This window comes from Ictalurus furcatus, chromosome 25 (assembly GCF_023375685.1).
Source record: "Ictalurus furcatus strain D&B chromosome 25, Billie_1.0, whole genome shotgun sequence".
Taxonomy (NCBI): domain Eukaryota; kingdom Metazoa; phylum Chordata; class Actinopteri; order Siluriformes; family Ictaluridae; genus Ictalurus; species Ictalurus furcatus.
In genome coordinates this window covers 513,572-532,158 of record NC_071279.1, presented here as the reverse complement: position 1 = coordinate 532,158, position 18,587 = coordinate 513,572, and the positions used below count along the sequence as shown (strand labels likewise).

The following is an 18,587-nucleotide window of genomic DNA, read 5'->3' as shown; positions in this document are numbered from 1 at the left end:
CCAAAGAGCTTCATACTGAACATCGTAAGGCACTAAATGAAAATCCTGAACTGCGGTCAATATATGGTGTCAAAAAGTCATGTGTGCTCAATTCATTAGAGTATTTCTATTGTACTGATAACTATGCTGTTGACATCATGCATGATCTGCTAGAGACTGTGGTACAGTATGAACTTAAGCTGGTTTTTGAGTCCCTTGTTAAACAGGATTATGTCTCTTTGAACACATTGTCAGATAGGATACAGAGCTTTAATTATGGTTACACAGACTGTAAAAACAAACCAAGTGGGTTAAAAATGGATGATAAGAGCAAACACCTGGGTTTGAATGCCATACAGTCATGGTGTCTTCTGCACAACACTCCACTGATTTGGTGATGTCATTGAAAGGAATAACAATCACTGGAACTTTCTCCTGCTTTTGATACAGATTGTCCATATAGTGTTCTCCTACACCAGAGCTGATGGGATGATATGTTACTTAAAACATCTGATCTGTGATCACCATACTCTATTCAAAGAATTGTTTCCTGACAAGAGGTCGATTCCCAAGCACCACTTGATGATGCACTGAGATGCATAAAAAAAATTGGCCCTCTTATCCATATGTGGTGAATGCGATTTGAAGCTCAGCACCATATATTCAAGAGATGTGGCAAAAATTTTAAGAATCTCATTAAATCTTTAGTAGAGCAACATCAACGTCAATTGGCATTTAACTGTGACAATGATTGTTTTAGAAGGTTTGAATGTGGTCCTACATCAAAAACCATCTGTAACTTGCAAGGTGGGAAGAACTCAGTCGGACTTTATATTTAGAAGCCTGTCTGAGTGTTACAAGTACAAAGTGGGTCAGACTTTATGGTACTGAGTATCAGGTTGGTGTGTTCATATGCACTGGATGTACCTGTGATCTCCCTGTGTTCAAAAAGATCTGAGATATAATAATATATGAAGAGAGTGCTTTCATAATTTCCTGTAATGTAAAAACGATGTACTATGATGACCACTTCAGTGCATACTGTATAGAAGATGACCAAATGGATGAGTTTTCTGTCATGTCTGTGAATGACCTGACACACTTTAGGCCAGGGGTGCCCACACATTTTTGACTTGCGAGCTACTTTTAACAGGACCAGTCAAAGAGATCTACCTACACTAAAAATGTAAAAATATTTACTTATATATACACTGAGTATACTTCAAATATATATACACACACACAATAATGTTCATGTACCTTGGATAACTGCATGAGCCCTTATGGCACACTACAATTCAGTACATTTTTGGTCATTACCTTACACTGAATAGAATCAGCCAGGGGTGCATAGTCCGGACCATCATAGTCCGGACCATCATAGTCCGGACCATCATAGTCCGGACCATCATAGTCCGGACCATCATAGTCCGGACAGTAGCTGCTGGTAGCCAGCCTCAAGCAGGCCTCCAAATGATGATCAGTCATTGTGGAACGGTATTTGGGCTTAATGATCTTCATGTGGGAAAAGGCTGACTCACATAAATAAGTAGAGCCAAATAATGCAGTCAAGGAGGTGGCACATTTCCTCATGTTTGGGTACTTTTCCCCTGTGAGGAAGTTCCAGAACTGTCCATGAGCCCTGGACTTCAGCTGAATGTCAGTCTGTAGTTTCAAAATCTCATCCTCCACTTCAGACGAGTTCAGGTGAACAGCGTTGCAATTTTCGATGCGAGTGAATCAACCTCAACATTGTCCCTGAACGGGTAGCACATGAATGTAGCGACTGGCTCCAGTAAAGCAAAGTCTTGAAAGCGTCTGTCAAACTCTGACCGACAGCTGTCAATCTGCTCCGTGTAGCGTGCAATGTTCAACTGCGCACAAGCCGCAATTCCGCTGCGTCTCCAGATCTGACGCGAGGTTTCGGAAGTTTCCAGAATCATGGCGCTGCAGCTTTGAGGACAGAAGTTGCATTTTCCGTTTAAAGGCATTAACTGAGCTGATCATATTGACCACGGTTTTGTCTTTTCCTTGCAGCTCTGAATTAAGCTCATTTAACATGTCGGTCAGATCGGTTAAAAATGCTGGACTTGGGTCCAGCAGCCACTGATCATCATTGAGTTGGGTGCATTCTGCATGTTTAACAGCAAAAAGAAACTCGCCTATCTCCGGACAGAGCTCTCGAAATCTCTGCAGGAATTTACCCCTACTAAGCCAGCTCACGTCAGTGTGTAGCAGGAGCTGAGTGGCCGCAGTCTGCCTTCTCCAGATGCGCACGGAACAGCTGTCTTTGAAGTGATCTAGCACGTATAGAACAGGCGATCTTTGTTGCCACATCCACGATCTCTTTCATGTTTAGCATTCTTGCGCATAAGGCTTGTTGGTGTATTATGCAGTGGTAGTTAAGGAAGTCAGGGAAAGCATCGTCCTCCCTGCACTTGGCAATGAATCCATTTGCGCTGCTCAACCACTGACTGATATCAGTTTGCACACTGGAGCTGGGTTTTGTCAGTGAAGTCTTTAAAAGACTGAAAAATGTCCTCTCCCCGCGATTTCTCTCGCTGGCCTTCAGCACTGGCGCGTTTGATCGCACGCTCGGTGAGAGAAAAGACGGGATCTCAGACTGGCTGCCCTGCACCTCAACGCTAACATCTGTTTTTTTGGAATGGCGATCTACCCGCACTTCCTGTGCGATCGACCATACATACCATCTCGATCGATGTATTGGGCACCGCTGCTGTAGGCCATTTGACCAGCAGTGCTCTAATGAGAATAATCACAGAGAGTACATAGTGCCCAACTGTTATATTTAGAAAGACTTGACCTGAGGGTCAGTAATGTTAACGCCCTTGAAAAATAAAACTATTAGAAAGCAATCAACTTGTTTTTTTTTTTCCTTTATTTGACTTTTAGATTTGTAATCATTTAAATGACATTTTAATTGTGCAGTAGCATATTAACGCTTTATAGTGTTAGAGGCGACTCATTTTATAGTATGCAATGTTAATGAATTACTCCTATGAGAATGAATTTCTAACACTGCACACTGCTGTTGAGAAACTAACACTTGGGTAGTGTTCAATTTCAACTATACAAAGAGTTGATGTGAACTCTATTAAAGTGTTCAAATACCAACTCTTTAAAAAGTGTTCAAATGACACCGTGGAGTGTGGACCCCTCCGGACACTTTAAAAGTGTTGAAATTAACTCCAATAGAGCTGATTTGTTTCTGTGGATTTTGCTGTGCACCAAGATATTTCATGTGATCATCATTTTACTGAATCTATAAATATATGGCAAGATTTCATGTCACAAATGTTGTATTTTACATCAAGGACTCCTATGCGTCCTATTCCATTTACACCATTTTAAGAGCGTAATGATTGACACTTAGTGGTTTGCTTTCTACCCATTCTAGCCAACTAGATGAAAATCTGAACAACTGCAGCTTACCTCTTAATAGAATACATGCAGTATTTCTCTCTGACTTACTGTCTCCCTACAAATGAAAAGCAAACACCACAAACTATGTAAATGCTCATCTCAGTTTGGTACATCTTAACTGATAGATTAAAAAAAAAAAAAATTTAAAGCCATTAACATTGCAGTAGCTGTTTATTTAACAATAAAAGAAATGGAATTGATTCGAGTCGAGTCATGGCAGTCGTGTGGAAGGGACGCTCTGTTTGCATGTGCAGTGAGACGCATTATTTGTCAGTGAACTTAAAACTTTCCGTGAAGTTTGACGGTACATGTGAAGAGTAGGCAGCTGTCGAGAGGTTGTAGCCGTCTGTAAACATCATGAAAACAGGATGTAGATAAGACACTGAGATACAAAGCAATACACAAGTAATACATGTAGCCAGTTCGAGCTTCATTCGCGAAAGATCGTTACTCACATCGCCTTGGGAAAACGTGATAGAAACCCCTTCGATTAGAAGCTGATGTTCCTTCACTGGTGTTCTGAAATGTAAAGGTAGTCTCCAAGTTATTCACTCTGTAAGGTTTATGTAACTCAAATCTTATTTAATCGAGAACATATTATGCTAAAGTGCAGCTTTAAGCCATTAGCTTTAAGATAAAGGGCCACGCAGAGAGCTGGAGTGAAAGTGTTTTTACCCCAGTGAGGTTAAGGCTCATGTTCGTCCACCTCCACCTTCTTAGGAGAGCCCCAAAAATCTATCAAAAAACAAAACGACGAATCGTTTCATGATAGCGTCATGTAATTCAGTGCCATTTAAACGTCATAAACTTCCATTTACATGTATATTGTTAAAAAAATGACCTTGGAATTGACTTAAATGTTGAATCCTGTACATCATTCTGTTCAGAATATATACAGATATATGAATAGAAATCCATAAATCCATTATTTTAAGGTGATTAGTTTTTTGTTTTTTTTTCAAGTGCCATGAATTGTTTACTCCTTTAAGGTTCTCTGTGGGAACCCTTAAAGAGTGTTTCCGTGTCAGAAAGTGGAACATGAACCCCATAAAGAGTGTAGAGGCTTTAAACTCAAACCGTTCTAGTGTTTAATGGGGTTGTGTTTCCTACAGGAACACTAGAACATCGCACCCAGACTACTGATGATCTAAAAGTTGTGCTGAAGCTGTTTATTTCTGTAAGTTGGCTGCTCTTAGCTGAAAATTAGTCAACAAAACAACTGGAGTTTATGAAAATGCGCACCTTTTTGTCCAGTAGTGTTCCAAAAACTAAAATGAAGAAGCCCTTTGAAGACATAAACGAGACAAATGACATAGTTACTCCATCCTTCATTTAACGAACATATAGTGTCCTACACACAATTATAAAATAACATTTTAAACAAGAGGAAAAAAATCCCCATCATCCTGATTATTATTACTATATATTCTGTATAGACACATTTATCAGGTTTATTTATCAATACTCACTTTATTGTCATTTGTATTTAATTTACTTTGCTTGCTTACTCTTAAGAAACCCACATGTTCCTCTCGAAATAGCATTACATTAATAAAGCTAAATGCTTCAAATCAGTGCTGGACATCAATCAAATAATGATTTTTTTTACTTCACAAGTAGACTGACTACTGCATCTGTGCTTCTCTTTACAAGAATAATGTATGAAGGTGATAGTGGTACCTGTAGTGAATTAAGGATTGCAAACACCACGTGAATCCCAAAGGCTGATGACACCATGGTTCCAATCCCAAATCCCCAAGTTAGACCAAAGAGGGGTGTTAAAATGCCCACACACCTGGCAATCATTACTATGGCATGTTTCTCATCTCGCTGAATTCTGGCGCCAATTCCACTCGTCATGATCTTATATACAATCATAATAAGCACCAGGAGATTTACAAGCACGATGACCAGGGCTGGAATCACAAACGCCAGTATAGCCTTGGTTTTATTCCAGTTGAGCCAACAAGTATCCTCTTCTTGAATGTATCCTCCATTTCCAGATGTTGCTGCCACAGTAACCAGAGCGATTATTAATGGGGCTCCATAGCCAACGGTAAAGGCTATGGTCATCATCATGGTCCTGGACATCCTGGAGAAGACTATGACAGTGCGGTAGAGAAGCAAGAGTGCTGACAGGAGCATCCAGAAGAACAGAGCAAGGTAAAAGAAGTGGATGAAGAATGTCACTGTGCTGCAGGGACCCACAGGTGTCTTCTGCCCTTTTTTCCCAATTACTGCTCCGATAATGAAGCACATGTCTGCAACCAGAAGGGACAGAGCGATGTTGACCGTGGAGACGTGGCGTATGTACGACGTATCTGTTTTTGACATCGATTTCCAGATAAGACTTTCGATGATGAGGCACAAAACCAAGCTGCCCATTGAAATGCATACGCCAATGTACGTGATGTAAGTCAGGGTATCGTTATCTGGAAAAACTGCTGGTGACATCAGTATAGAAAAAGAGGTTGTGTGGTTGCACTCGCATGTCAACCTTTCAGCTTGACTACTCAGTGGCTTGAGTTCACATCCAGTCGAGTCCCACGCACCAATTCCATTTAAAAGGTTAAAGTTCCAAAAGACACACTGTGGGTTTCCTAATGACTTGTTTTTAGCATCGAAAACAAGGGAGACGTTGTTCACTGCCGACTCTCCTTCAATCACAACTAAGTCTCCGTTGATGCTGGCTTGAGTTTGACTGCTGTTGTTGTTTGCATTCCGAACAGGTAACACAACGTTAAGCGCTGAGAAAATAACCACGGTGACCGGGAACGATCCGCCAGTCTCTGGAAAGCGTATTTGAGTAGTTGAATTTGTGTTAAACGTTTCATGGATGAAGCGACTCAAATTCCTCACGAGTCGGATATTCGACATCACTATGGAAAAACTATCGTTTGAGAGGCTGCTCCCGATATTTTCGATTGCCTGAAGAAGCACAGAGCTGGCGTTCGTACTCGCGTCACCGTCGTTGAAACTCTTCCACGTCGCTTGGGCTTTCTCAGACGTGACGACGTCCACAGTTTTGAGGAAATCCTGCAAATTGAGACAAAAGTTGAAGACGAGTCAGACGTGCGGCGTTTCCCTTTTCTACAATCATCATCGAAATAAATAACTAAACAGATAACTTGGGGCAGTGGGGGCTTGGCGGTTAAGGCTCTGGGTTACTGATCAGAAGGTCAGGGGTTCAAGCCCCAGCACTGCCAAGCTGCCTCTGTCGCCCTTAACCCTCTCTGCTCCAGGGGGCGCTGTATCATGGCTGACCCTGCGCTCTGACCCCAGCTTCCTGCCATGCTGGGGTATGTGAAGAAAAGAATTTCACTGTGTATATGTGATCAATAAAGACTCGTTATCATTAAACGTCGACGCAAAGCGATGTTCTCTTGCACGGTTGAATACCTTCTCACTCACCTTCATACCTCTGCTTACACGCACAATCGTACTCGCAGTACGAGACTGGAAGACATGTCTGAATTATGGCTTAAACAGCAACTCGTATTTTTTTACACAATGTATGCCATGTGTAATAGATGTAATTGTCTTCAATCACATGTCTAGTTCTAGTTTGAGGAAAGTGTAAACATAAATGCAATTTTAAATATCTGTATATGTGTATATATATATATATATATATATATATACATACCTCCATCATGTTTTTGTCCACTGTAAATGATCCTGTTTTGGAAATAGTCGCAAGTCTGCTGAGTAAATCAACAACTTTCAAGAGATTGACAGGCACGGTGGTTATACCCTCCGAATTCTTTTCCGCAGCGTTACTGAGATTCGCAGCAAACATTGGGACTTCTTCTACGTCTAAATACTGGTGTTAAAAAGAAAAAAGTTATCAGTCAGCCAACTGCACATATGTTTATCTTTAACAGCAAGTCAGAGTGTTACTTCAGCCCTCTCTGCCAGGTCCTGGATGGCTCGAAGGGTGCAGTTGTTCGATATTATGCTCCACTGTCCTGTTTTATTGCACACTGCCCATTGAATTCCAATCTCATTTCCATCACAGTGTCTGAACGCTGTCTGATTTACAATCCCAACACCGAAGCTGCTATCAGTGCAGGTGAATGCTAACGGGGGGAAGAGTACAAGGTGTATAAGTATAGTACAGGACCAAAAATTTGAAAACTACCACCACTAGGACTACAAATAGCCAAGATAATTACATAAAAGTCTGAGGAAAACGTTATAAATGCAAATCAGTGTTGGTGTTTTTAATGTTTATAGAAATGAAATTTTAAAATGAGCACAAGTTGTTTGGCTTTCAGTGCTTTACACCCGGGGGATTCCCAAAACTTTTTGCCGAACAAACCCAAATGATTAAGTCTTGAGCACGCTACGTTTTTCTGTTGTTGGTGTTTTTTGTTTTGTTCAAATTCAAAAGTATTTACCAATCTAGAAACTCCAGAAGACTGGAACACAAGTGAGACTTTCTTTAGGCGCTTGAGACATTAAAAAAATGCAAACACTCACTGTAATAGGAAAAGCAGTCCGTGTTAATACACAAGAACTGTCTAGAGCAAGTACATTTGAGAGACAATGCTAGTTTGTTAAGTGATGCTAAATGGACGGGGAAATTTGTTCTGGGTTTATTTTTTCCCACAATGGTGTAACTGGAATTTTCAGGAGAGTGAAAAGACGAAAATAACATGGTTTTGTCAAAAAAAAAAATGAATGAAACGAAAGAGGAGAATATCTCGTGACCTCATGGGGTCGCAAGCCTGCGTTCGTGAATCCCGGTTTTAAACTGATTTTAAGGAATTAGACGGAATATCCGCCTCTATGTTTAACAACACTGATTTCCAATCTAGGTATAATCCAAGCTATGATTAAAAATAAAATAATAATAATGATAATAAAAAGATGATTTTTTATATTTTTTGCTTATAGGAGCTTTTTCACTAAAGCAACATTAAAATAAAGATGCTTGTTGTGAGGAATCACTGCGTATCTGTGGTGCAATGTAAACTAACTTGAACATTTGAGTTTTAATGATAAATGTAGATTTTTTTATATAAACGTTGTACCACTCGTTTGAACAAAAGAAAAAAAAGACGTACGGTTTGAAACCGAAGAACATGATCGTGATAACTCACCTTTCTGGGTCGTACTTATTGATAAGCTTTTTGAGCTATAATCGAACACACTCAGAGTATCGTCTGAAAGTTGACATGTGAAAGTGACTTTTTTGTCACCAGCCTCACAATCCTGTTTCTGGACAGTGTAGTTGTATACGATGCAGCCTGACCCTGGACCTGCAGTACAGAATAATAAAATAATAATAATAATAATAATAATAATAATAATCATAAATTGAACGCATACTTTCAGCACCTTAACCGTTTTCAAATAGTTGAGGTTATTCATTTATACGACGTGTACTCGATAACCACTTAACGAATTCTGTGACATGTACTGATGTTGTGTATGACCTGGAGGCGTTAGTGGTTCCGGGGAGTCCTTGGTCCACTTGACTGTATAGCTGCTGTGGGCACAGCACTGCAGTGGTATGGACACATCGCCACATTTATACACTTTATCAGGATTTACTTGGATATTGGGGTACGGCTGAATCACAATTCGTTGCCACTGGATAAGTCTGAGTGAATTGTTTTGGGTTATGCATTCATATATACCTGGAGGAACAAAAGATCAGACAATAATATTAGGTCACTGAACCTATCAAATTTTTGGTTATAAATCTCCGCCACGAACATAGTTTTCAATGGAAGTTTTAATAATATGACCCATATCATAGAATAACAACATTGCAGACATACCAGAAAATTACAAATCTACAATTTGGACAAAAAAAAAAAAAACTACAGGCAGGTTTTATGTAAATGAATCCGTCCCTCCAGGATTCCACGATTTCACAAACACAAAATCACAAAGGGAGCGTGCGGTTTCAAAATTACTGCAGATTTCCCGCAAATTCGGGCCGAGATGCGTCACGTGACGTCATCGCGACGCACATTCCGCCAAAGCCATCTCAGATTCACGTGCGTCGAAAACGAGTACAGCTAAAACGTCTCGTTTAAACATCGACAAACATCACTGCGGAAGACCGTGCACAACTAGCTCGTGCGATTGCGATTTCGCAAATCCTGAACGGACTGATCAAGAAAAGACTGACAAATGTTGTGAATTATTGATTGATTACTTACCACTGTCGACGGCACTCGCGCTTATTACTTTAAGAGTGCGGTTGTTATTAAGGATGTTATATTTAACGGGATTGAGAAAAGGATCGACTCCACCCACTCGCCATTGTATGTTTCCCATTACAGCCGCTGGAAGAGCACAATTGAGCTGCACATCTTGCAGAGGATATATTTTGCCTGGGCTTTGGACTAGGTCATACTCCTCTGAAATATAAGAATATTAATAATAATAATAATAATAATAATAATAATAAAACATGCCACTGAATTTCATGTACCTTTTAATGGCAATATTGTATTACTAACTCTACTTGAATGTCACGATCATCTGTGACTATTAAACCTATTAAACACGTATTCAAGAACACGAAACACAAGGCAAACTGCTGAAATATGATATAATCAGTGCACAAGACAAGAAATCAAACCCTTACCGCTATAAGCAAAAGCATTTTCAACAACTTTAAATCCATTCGCAGTGAGTATTTGAGAGAGCTCCGAGTTTGCAGATCTAAAATCAAGGTCATTCGTGGTTGTGGTAATTATAAAGTCTACATTTACGCTGCCAGGCCTAGCAAACACACACATAAAACAACATTCCAACAATTTACCAATTCACCCCAAAAAAAAAAACACCAGAGGTAATTTCACCTAACTTTATGGCTGCTGAAGATTAGGGGAGAGAAAAAAAGAAAAGCTGTTTACCTGAACCTGAGAATTCTCACGGAGCCAGGTTTGTAGCCAGCCATGTTTCGGTAACTATCATCAATCTGGAAAAAGAAAATAAATAAATATCACAAGTTCCTACAAACTCCTACAGAATTTTTTTTTTTTTTTTTTGGACCAGTATTTATTCACCGGTTCATTAAAGGTCACTCTTACTTTATTAAAGCCGGGTCTCATTGAAAACCTTCTTTTAAAAGAATTTAATATTTTAATACCATGCAATACCCAGTCAGATAATCATTGATTTTTTGAAAACATTTTTTTTTTTAGTACTGCCATACTTACCACATTCTCAAGTGTGGTTTTATATTTGTGGTACTTCACACTGGTTGGGTTGGTGAGTGCGATGTCAAACTTTTCATCTATCTTCAGTGACATATTTTTTGGGGTCTCTAACAAAAAAAAGAGAGATATGTAAGTGTGTGTGTGTGTGTGTATATATATATATATATATATATATATATATATATATATATATATATTATGACTTGTCTCATATTTAATTCTTCTGTAATTAATGCCGTTAATATGAAACAATTGGTTGGTTCGCCCAAATGGTCGTTGCACTTTTGTGTGCAAATGTTTAAACGGCTATTTAAACTTGACTAAATAAACTGTGAAGAAAACTAATCCACTAATCCAGTGGTTTTCAAAGTGGGGGCCAGGGGGCGCCCTGGGGGCCTCAACAATATGGTGTTGAAAATAAATTCTCACTCTCAGATAACCACACACACAATCAATTCCTAATGTAATGTAATGTAAAGATGTAAGATGTAATTATTAATTAAAAAAAAAGGGGGGGGGATATATTCAGAAGTCTGTATTTTTAATGTGTTTTAAAGATCTTGCAAAAGGGCGGCCTCGGTCAAATGTTAATGCCATTCGGGGGGCCTTGCCCTGGAAAAGTTTGGGAACCCCTGCACTAATCCATGCATTTAATATGATTTGAAGCTGATCGTGGAGGTTTGCATTACTTAGTCTTCGTACGTGTGAATTCACACACCCTCTGGAGCTCGTGTAGGACACAAACTTTGTTTTCTGAACTTAATGGATTTTTCATGAATACCAAATGAACAATTTAACAATAAATTCTTTTGTATCCAGCTTGATCGATGAAAAGCCCAATGTGTTGTAAACAAATACAGAGATGAAGAGGAAGGACACTTCCCGGTAGGAGGCGCAGATTAGATCCCACCTTCCATGTATATGTTACAGTGCATGTTAATACACTGCCAACGAACTGTTTCAAAGACTGAGGGCTTTGTTTTTCTCATAAAGGAGTTGGATTTAAATAAAGGCATTATCAACACCTATAAGATATTGGTGCTGTTCTACCAGCAAATATAAAATGCATTTTTTTAAGCAGATGCACTTCCCAATCCACTTCAGTCATCAGTGAACGGTGTAACCTAGTCTTGATTTTTTATCTTGATTTCAATCATATAATTATCAACCTTCCATCAATACATAGGGGAGAAAATGAATATCATATGGGATCAAACAATTTACTACATGTTTCCTACCTGGTGGTGCTGGTGGTGGTGGTGGAGTTGGACATGTACTTCCATCTATGAGGAGAAAAGTGAAAAATGAATACGGGAAAACCGTTAGCTGTTCAGTAATTATTTTTAATTCATTTGGGAGACTGAACCTTTTTGTTCTATCTGCGTGTGAAGGAAAAATGTTGTTTCGTATTTAAACGTCCCTTTCATCACGCCCATTTTTAATGAAATTTGGGATACATATTTTCATTGGATTTGGGCCAAATGAAACTTGTGGCACATTTTGCAGTATTAGTAACCTGCCACTGAGTTGCTGTGGCTCATGGAAACCATACCCCTTTTAATATTCGCAGATAGCTTGTACTATTTTTCTTAGCACATGTATAGTTTATCACATTTCCTGCTTGTACCTACTTGACATGTCATGTAGTGGCTGGCAGAACTGTCCATCGTTTGGAACGCCATTGATGCAAGAACACGAGGATTTGGTGGCGCCATTGCATTGCCCATATTCCATGCACTTGTCACATGGCCAAATATACTGGTCCTCACACCTGCATTGGTATCCAGTATTATTTAATTGGCACACTGCAAAAATGACAATAAAATAAATTGAAATTGGTAAGACCGTGTTTGTTAATGAATGAAAATGAGTCAAATTAGTCAAAGTCAAATCAGTAATGCTACTGTGTTAGTGTTGTTTATTAGTCAATTGGTATTGAGGTTTTAAACACCATATATAATCCAGCATATCTTTTCTCACTTACCCCATTATAGCATTATACCGTACACAAAGTAAACGGTGTCCCACTTATAATAGTCATGTTTATGTCTTCTCACTCAGTCTGTGGATTGGTTCCTTTCCCCTGTCGTGAGTACTGTTTGTACTGTTTATAAAGGACGGTGAATTTGAAACTTACCGGTTGTTATGTCCACAGTAGAGATTTTAGTGGAGTTGTCTAACTGAAGACTGAACGATTTGAGTTGCTGCATGAAATCCAGTTCGGAAACATTTACCTCTACCACCACGATGTATTCCAGTGCATATGTACTAGCTGGGAAAACAATAAAACTGGGATTAAAACGTGTTCCTCTGAAGTATGCATTCATTCAGGGGAGGAGAGGGCGGGACAGGTCAGTGAGGGGATTTGTGGGAGGATGAAATACATAACTGCACTGATATTATTGTGAAGCTGTGAGCAGACAGTGTCAATCAATGCACTGGGGAAAACAGTGAGCATAAGTGTAACCAAAAAATGGGATTTTCCTAACGAGCAACCATATTTTTTTAAAACAAGCCCAAAAACCGCAACCCATGACTTTTTTAAAAACGACTTCAAAAAAGAAGAATCCCAAAGTTGTGTATTGTAAGCAGACTTGGCAACCCTGAAAGCAGGTGCTGCTTCATTCCCGTGGTTCTCCCAAACACCAAAAATGCATGTTTGACTGGATTTACCTGACACGTGGTCCGCATTTCTACCAGTCCAGCATCGCTGTGGCCGGGACATTGCGCCAGATCACAGATTTTTTTTTTCCAGAACAAAAAATGCTTTTATCAGCAAGGAAACAAGTTTCTACTCCTGAGATGAACCAGTGATCCTGACTCCTTCTACTCTCCGGACTTGTCTGATCCATCATCAACTGGAAATCACTCCCCGCTGCTGAGGATGTCCCCACATGGACAGCCTGAAGATCATTGAGATTACTGAGGATGGTACCACTTATAAACCATGAAGATGGCTTGGACTACAGTTCCTATGATAGCTTCAGGATTGCAATTGCCACAAACAGTTTTGCACTCAGTCACAAAGACACGAGGCATTCTCAGCCTACACACATGAACATCTGACATTTGTAACACAACCCATGTTGCTGACAGAGGGCCTATACACGGACATTCTCCCAGACCTCAAAATCAAAGATATATTTCCAGAAATATGCAAAGTCAAAACAATGGCTGTAACAGCACACAACACCACACCACTCCAACCCATTCGGCTCAGAGTAGTGCACACAATTCACAAACAAGCAGCTCTTCAGCTACTTGAGAGAGTCTGATGGACTTTCATGTAATTGGTCAGCTGGTCCCCAGCATCACCATGGGAGTTATAGTCTTCTGGAACCCCCAAAGAACCCCTACTGACCCCCACTAGCAGGACGCCATCACAGCAGGCAAGAAGGAAACAGGGAACGATCGCTGTAAGAACGTGGTATTTATAGTGAACACTGCATCATGCATCATTATGTGACTTTGTTGGGTTTATTCAGCCGTTACGTACCTGGTGCTTCGGATGGGTGAAATAGCACACCAGTTACACATCATTTATCAGATTAAATCACTTAGAATTGATGCAACATTAAAGAATAATTCAATGGATTATTTTATGGGATATAATATAAATCATTAATAAGTCATTAATAAATCAAATATAGAAAAGGGTTTTCTTGCTTACTGTCTCGTTTTTGTCTTAAGTGATTGAGTCGGCCGTCTTCGGAATTAAGCTGAGAATGAAAAAAATTAAACACAATTTTAGAAAGGCTCGTAAGTAAACTTCAGCAATAATAAATAATAATAATAATAATAATAATAATAATAATAATAATAATAATAATAATAGCTGCAAGCAGCATTTTCAGGGGCCAAGCACCCAGACTCAGTGAGTCACACATTCACAGACATGCTACAATTGTTGCCCAAAGCAATCACAGGAAAGCAGCGCCATATCTACAGGCAAAGGGATTCAGCGTGCTTTGTTGTTTCGTTTGTGACGTGTATGTTTTGACCACAGAAGGTGGTGGAATTCTCTGACTGTAGGAGGAAGGGTCTAGATGAACAAACAGGCAGCATTGCTACTGCAGCTGCCTCTACTGCTGTGAACTGTCGTGTTATCTGTTGCTACTTTGTTGTGTTTTCTTCTTCAAATTGAAAAAAATCTAAAGGTATTTATGTTATCTCATCTTTATACAAGTTTAGACACGTCTCAATATGTTGTGAGCCAAATTTGGGGAAGAAGTACCAGGAATGGTATTTAGATGGAAGCATTTTTGGCATGTTATTGTAACCTTTGACACGAAATTTGTTGCATAGCCTCGGGGCATGGTCCTGAAGAAGCCTACCAAGATTTGTGTCAGTGCACAAAGTCGTTGCTGAGATACATACTCACTTCCTGTTTGGCAGCTTTCACTGTCAGATTTATTGGCACATTACGGGCAAACTGTCTGGAGGATTCAAAATTCTTCTGAGAAATTTTGTCCGGGTTGGTCTGAGCATGATGTATGCCAAATTTGGTGAGAATTGGACATAATTTGTTTATATGGAGACAAATGAACTGGGTGTTAATTCAACACTAGGGATTTTACTGTGTATGAGCAGTAGCAGAAAAAAGAAAGAAAAAAAGAAGAACAAAAAGATAAAAAAAAAAGAGAACAAGAAGGAGAAAACGTAGAATAACAGTATGGCGTTGTCAGGTAATGGAGACGAAGGCAGATGCAAGTGCAGGTAAGAGTTTAATCCAAATCAAAACAAGACACAAAACAAGATCTCTAGAACTAGTGGCAAAAACACAAAGAAGGTAGCAACAGAAACAACGGCAAATTAAGACAAACACAAGACAATGGGAACAGTGCAATGTATAAGTGATCAACCCCAAACATGAATCAGGTTCAGACAGTCATGTGACGTGATCAGCTGAAGTGGCTGATGGGAATTGTAGTCTCTAGTCCTTTTCTGGTATTTACATGCCAGGTGCTTACGCACATTTAGTGCTTGGCCCCCTAATAATAATAATAATAATAAGTTGCTTGCTGAGTGCAAATCTAGGTCAGTTATGATACAGTTGTGTTATAACCATCATCTAAAATGGATGAGGTTTACTAATAATATCCATAATCTTACTGCATGACCGAACAGTGACAAGAACTGGCAGAAACAAACATTTCTAAATGTTACTGTTATGACACACATTTGCAGTTAAAAGGAATTCTGAAATTCCGTGTTGGCGCACACTCAGCACCCCTAGTCCTTGTGTCCTTGTCTGTAATAGTTGTGCTTTATTATTAATAGTAACTCTTGTATACTGTAAAGCTACCTCAGCAGGGTAGGCTGATGTTTCGCGGAATCCTTGTGTTTCCACAACACACGTTTTCATTAGTAAGACGGCCGTGAATGTCAGAAGGCAGTGTGACGTCATCTCTATATGGTGATCAGAGAAAAAGCAAGAAATCAAAACATGCCTCACTGATAATGCACGTGGAGGGGAAAAAAGAGCACAACCAGTGCTAAGCAGTCTGCCAGATCCCAATAAAACATGCTCATAAGAGCTCCTGAAACGACACTGATATGATTCATTTATCCTTATTACGCATGCCGTCCCTTCAGCATCTCCTCCAAAACTTAGTAGTATTTCCACTGTTATATTACAGTATATATATATATATATATACATATATATATATATATATATATATATATATATATATAATCACATACAGTTTAAACTATGTCCTTATTGTGTACGCTTTTTGAATGTCATGCCACCTTGCACACATTCTACTTTCTGATTCTCTCTATGAAATATCCTCAAGTATTCCTCTGTTTTTGAGGAAATTAACAAGCATCATATTTACTAAACGTTTACGCGGAACAGGGTTTGTGTCCAACTTTATTGCTCGCCCTAATATTTGACATACATCACATCTTTTTAAGAAACTTTTTTTTGTTTGCTTTTTTTTTTTTTAAACATTAAGAAATGGAGACGCTCTGGAACGAATGTTGAAATATAATGTACTAATCTTGTTGGTTTAACCAGTAGTTGCCATTTTGTCTGTTTAGATTTTGGAGCTGTTGTCCTGAATTTTCAACAGGCTGTTTATAAAACAACGTAATGATGATTAATATGGGAGTTTTTTTTTTTTAGGGTTATACACAAGTTTTTTAAAGAATATAATCTCTCTCTCTCTCTCTCACTCTCTCTCTCTCTGTATATATATATATAATATATTACACACACACACACCACACACACAGTTGGGGAAAGAGGTATTGGACGCATGAACATTTTTTCAGTAAATATATTTCCAATGAGGTTATTCACATGAAATTTTCACCAGACATCAGTTTTAACTCAAGAAATCTATAAATATAAAGAATTCACAACATTATTTATGGACTTAAAAGTTTATGTGTAATAAAGTGGAAGTTTCTATTAGAAAATGAGCAGAACATTTCAACTTTCCAATGTCACCGATATCATTAAGCTAGCTTGAAAATGTAGCTTAGGAAAGATTTGGTATGTCCATCTGCTTAATTTCATGTGGTAGATAACTTGCTATACAAAATGATATGATATAAACATAATCCGTTTAATGACATATGATGTGATATGATGTGATATGATGTGATATGGACAGTACACTTGAATAGGAACACCTGTACACCTGCAATATTATGCAGTTCTCTAAATCAGCCAATCATGTGGCAGCTGCACGATGCATACAAATCATAAAACCTAATAAAGGGGACCGTGAGTGTTTGTGTCAAACATCATAACTTGGAGACACACAATAATTAGATACGGCACTCCTCTGATACCCAGAAAGCCCAGACCCTGTGACAAAAGTCAAGGTTTGGAATCGAAGTAGGAAAATAAATGTATTTTTTGAAACTGTAGATGTTTATACTTAATTATATTTATTACATTCATACATATAATAATTTGTGTCATTTAAATGCAATATATATATATATACTTATGTCCACATAAAATACTGTGCATGTAAAGTGACCAAAGTCATCTAATAATCAGAAACAGAAAACTACAAATCAACAGATCTAATATTGTTGACTAAAATAATCATAAATATCTGCTTAATGTGAAATAGATATCAAGATGTAAATGAAAAGCACAAATACCCTGATTGTCTTGTACGTCCAGGTTCAGTGAGTAGTTCTCTAATGATATGCTATGCTATGATAAAATTGTCTTGAGAGTAAGAAGCATAAAATGATTCATCTTCAGTTAAACAGGGACAGCAGGAATCCATAAAAACAGACATGAAATTAATTTCAAGCAAAAGACTTCAATGTAAAAATCACATTGTTTAAAAAATGAATTCTTAATATTAGGCTTATATTGAAAACATTCAGCTTTTGACCTATACCTCTACAATTAAAAAAAACCAAAACAATCAGTACTCTTACCTTACCTTGACTCTAACATCCAGCCAACCAAAGCATACACTAATCCTCCTGCTATAGGTTGGGGATTGAAGCTTCACCCTCCAACCGCCCCTACAGCTGGTCTGCATACAAAACATATACAAAACTTCCTGGAACAAAGTAATACACCTTACTAATTGTCTCGTCCAGTGTGTTTCTCTCCATCAAATGTTTAAAATACGAAAATGGTAAATAAATAAATAAATAAATAAATAAATAAAGGATGCGCTACGTTAAATCTTGTTCCATATTTAGATGTGGACTACATTTCATTTTATTTTCCTGACCTTAAGACTTCTAACACCACCACTACTTCTCCCAAAACTAAAAGCCATTATTTTATCTGTTTTAGCTTTATGAACCATCCGTTGTGCTTTATTATTATTATTATTATTATTATTATTATTATTATTACAACTGGAATTGAAAGCCACACCGTCTGTGAGACACACCCACCTGTCCTGCTTTTTTATAAACTCCATCGAAACCTCCCCAAATGATAACATCACTCTATTATAATAAAATACATCTGTACTGTATTATACT

General features: G+C 38.5%; 1 protein-coding gene across 5 annotated transcripts; it reads right to left on the bottom strand.

Annotated features, from left to right (window-relative positions):
* Positions 1-3,575: 3,575 nt before the first annotated feature.
* LOC128601337 (adhesion G protein-coupled receptor F5) lies at positions 3,576-18,424 on the bottom strand. Of its 5 annotated transcripts, XM_053614469.1 has the most exons (20): positions 18,029-18,424; positions 17,736-17,805; positions 15,913-16,016; positions 14,278-14,326; positions 12,745-12,879; positions 12,239-12,412; positions 11,846-11,890; positions 10,608-10,714; positions 10,302-10,366; positions 10,031-10,167; positions 9,600-9,800; positions 8,865-9,068; positions 8,529-8,687; positions 7,324-7,502; positions 7,070-7,246; positions 5,104-6,459; positions 4,666-4,707; positions 4,099-4,158; positions 3,879-3,942; positions 3,576-3,769 (listed from the first exon to the last, which is right to left on the bottom strand). In XM_053614469.1, the coding sequence occupies exons 3-20, from the start codon at positions 16,012-16,014 to the stop codon at positions 3,687-3,689; spliced, it is 3,339 nt and encodes a 1,112-aa protein (XP_053470444.1). In that variant the 5' UTR covers positions 16,015-16,016; positions 17,736-17,805; positions 18,029-18,424; the 3' UTR covers positions 3,576-3,686. The 5 variants fall into 5 exon arrangements, with proteins under 5 accessions (XP_053470444.1, XP_053470442.1, XP_053470443.1 ...); XM_053614467.1 differs by having other exon boundaries at positions 17,736-18,424; XM_053614468.1 differs by lacking the exon at positions 17,736-17,805 and having other exon boundaries at positions 18,024-18,424.
* Between the last annotated feature and the right edge of the window lie 163 nt (positions 18,425-18,587).

What these genes read in the sequence shown, in the direction of transcription:
- LOC128601337 (XM_053614467.1), bottom strand. Translation starts at nt 16,014, where the DNA reads ATGACGTCACACTGCCTTCTGACATTCACGGCCGTCTTACTAATGAAA. An exon ending in ACCACCACCAGCACCACCAG is followed by an intron (nt 10,715 to 11,845) that starts GTAGGAAACATG and finishes TTTTTTTGTTAG; the next exon opens with AGACCCCAAAAAATATGTCA. An exon ending in GTGAGAATTCTCAGGTTCAG is followed by an intron (nt 10,168 to 10,301) that starts GTAAACAGCTTT and finishes TGTGTTTGCTAG; the next exon opens with GCCTGGCAGCGTAAATGTAG.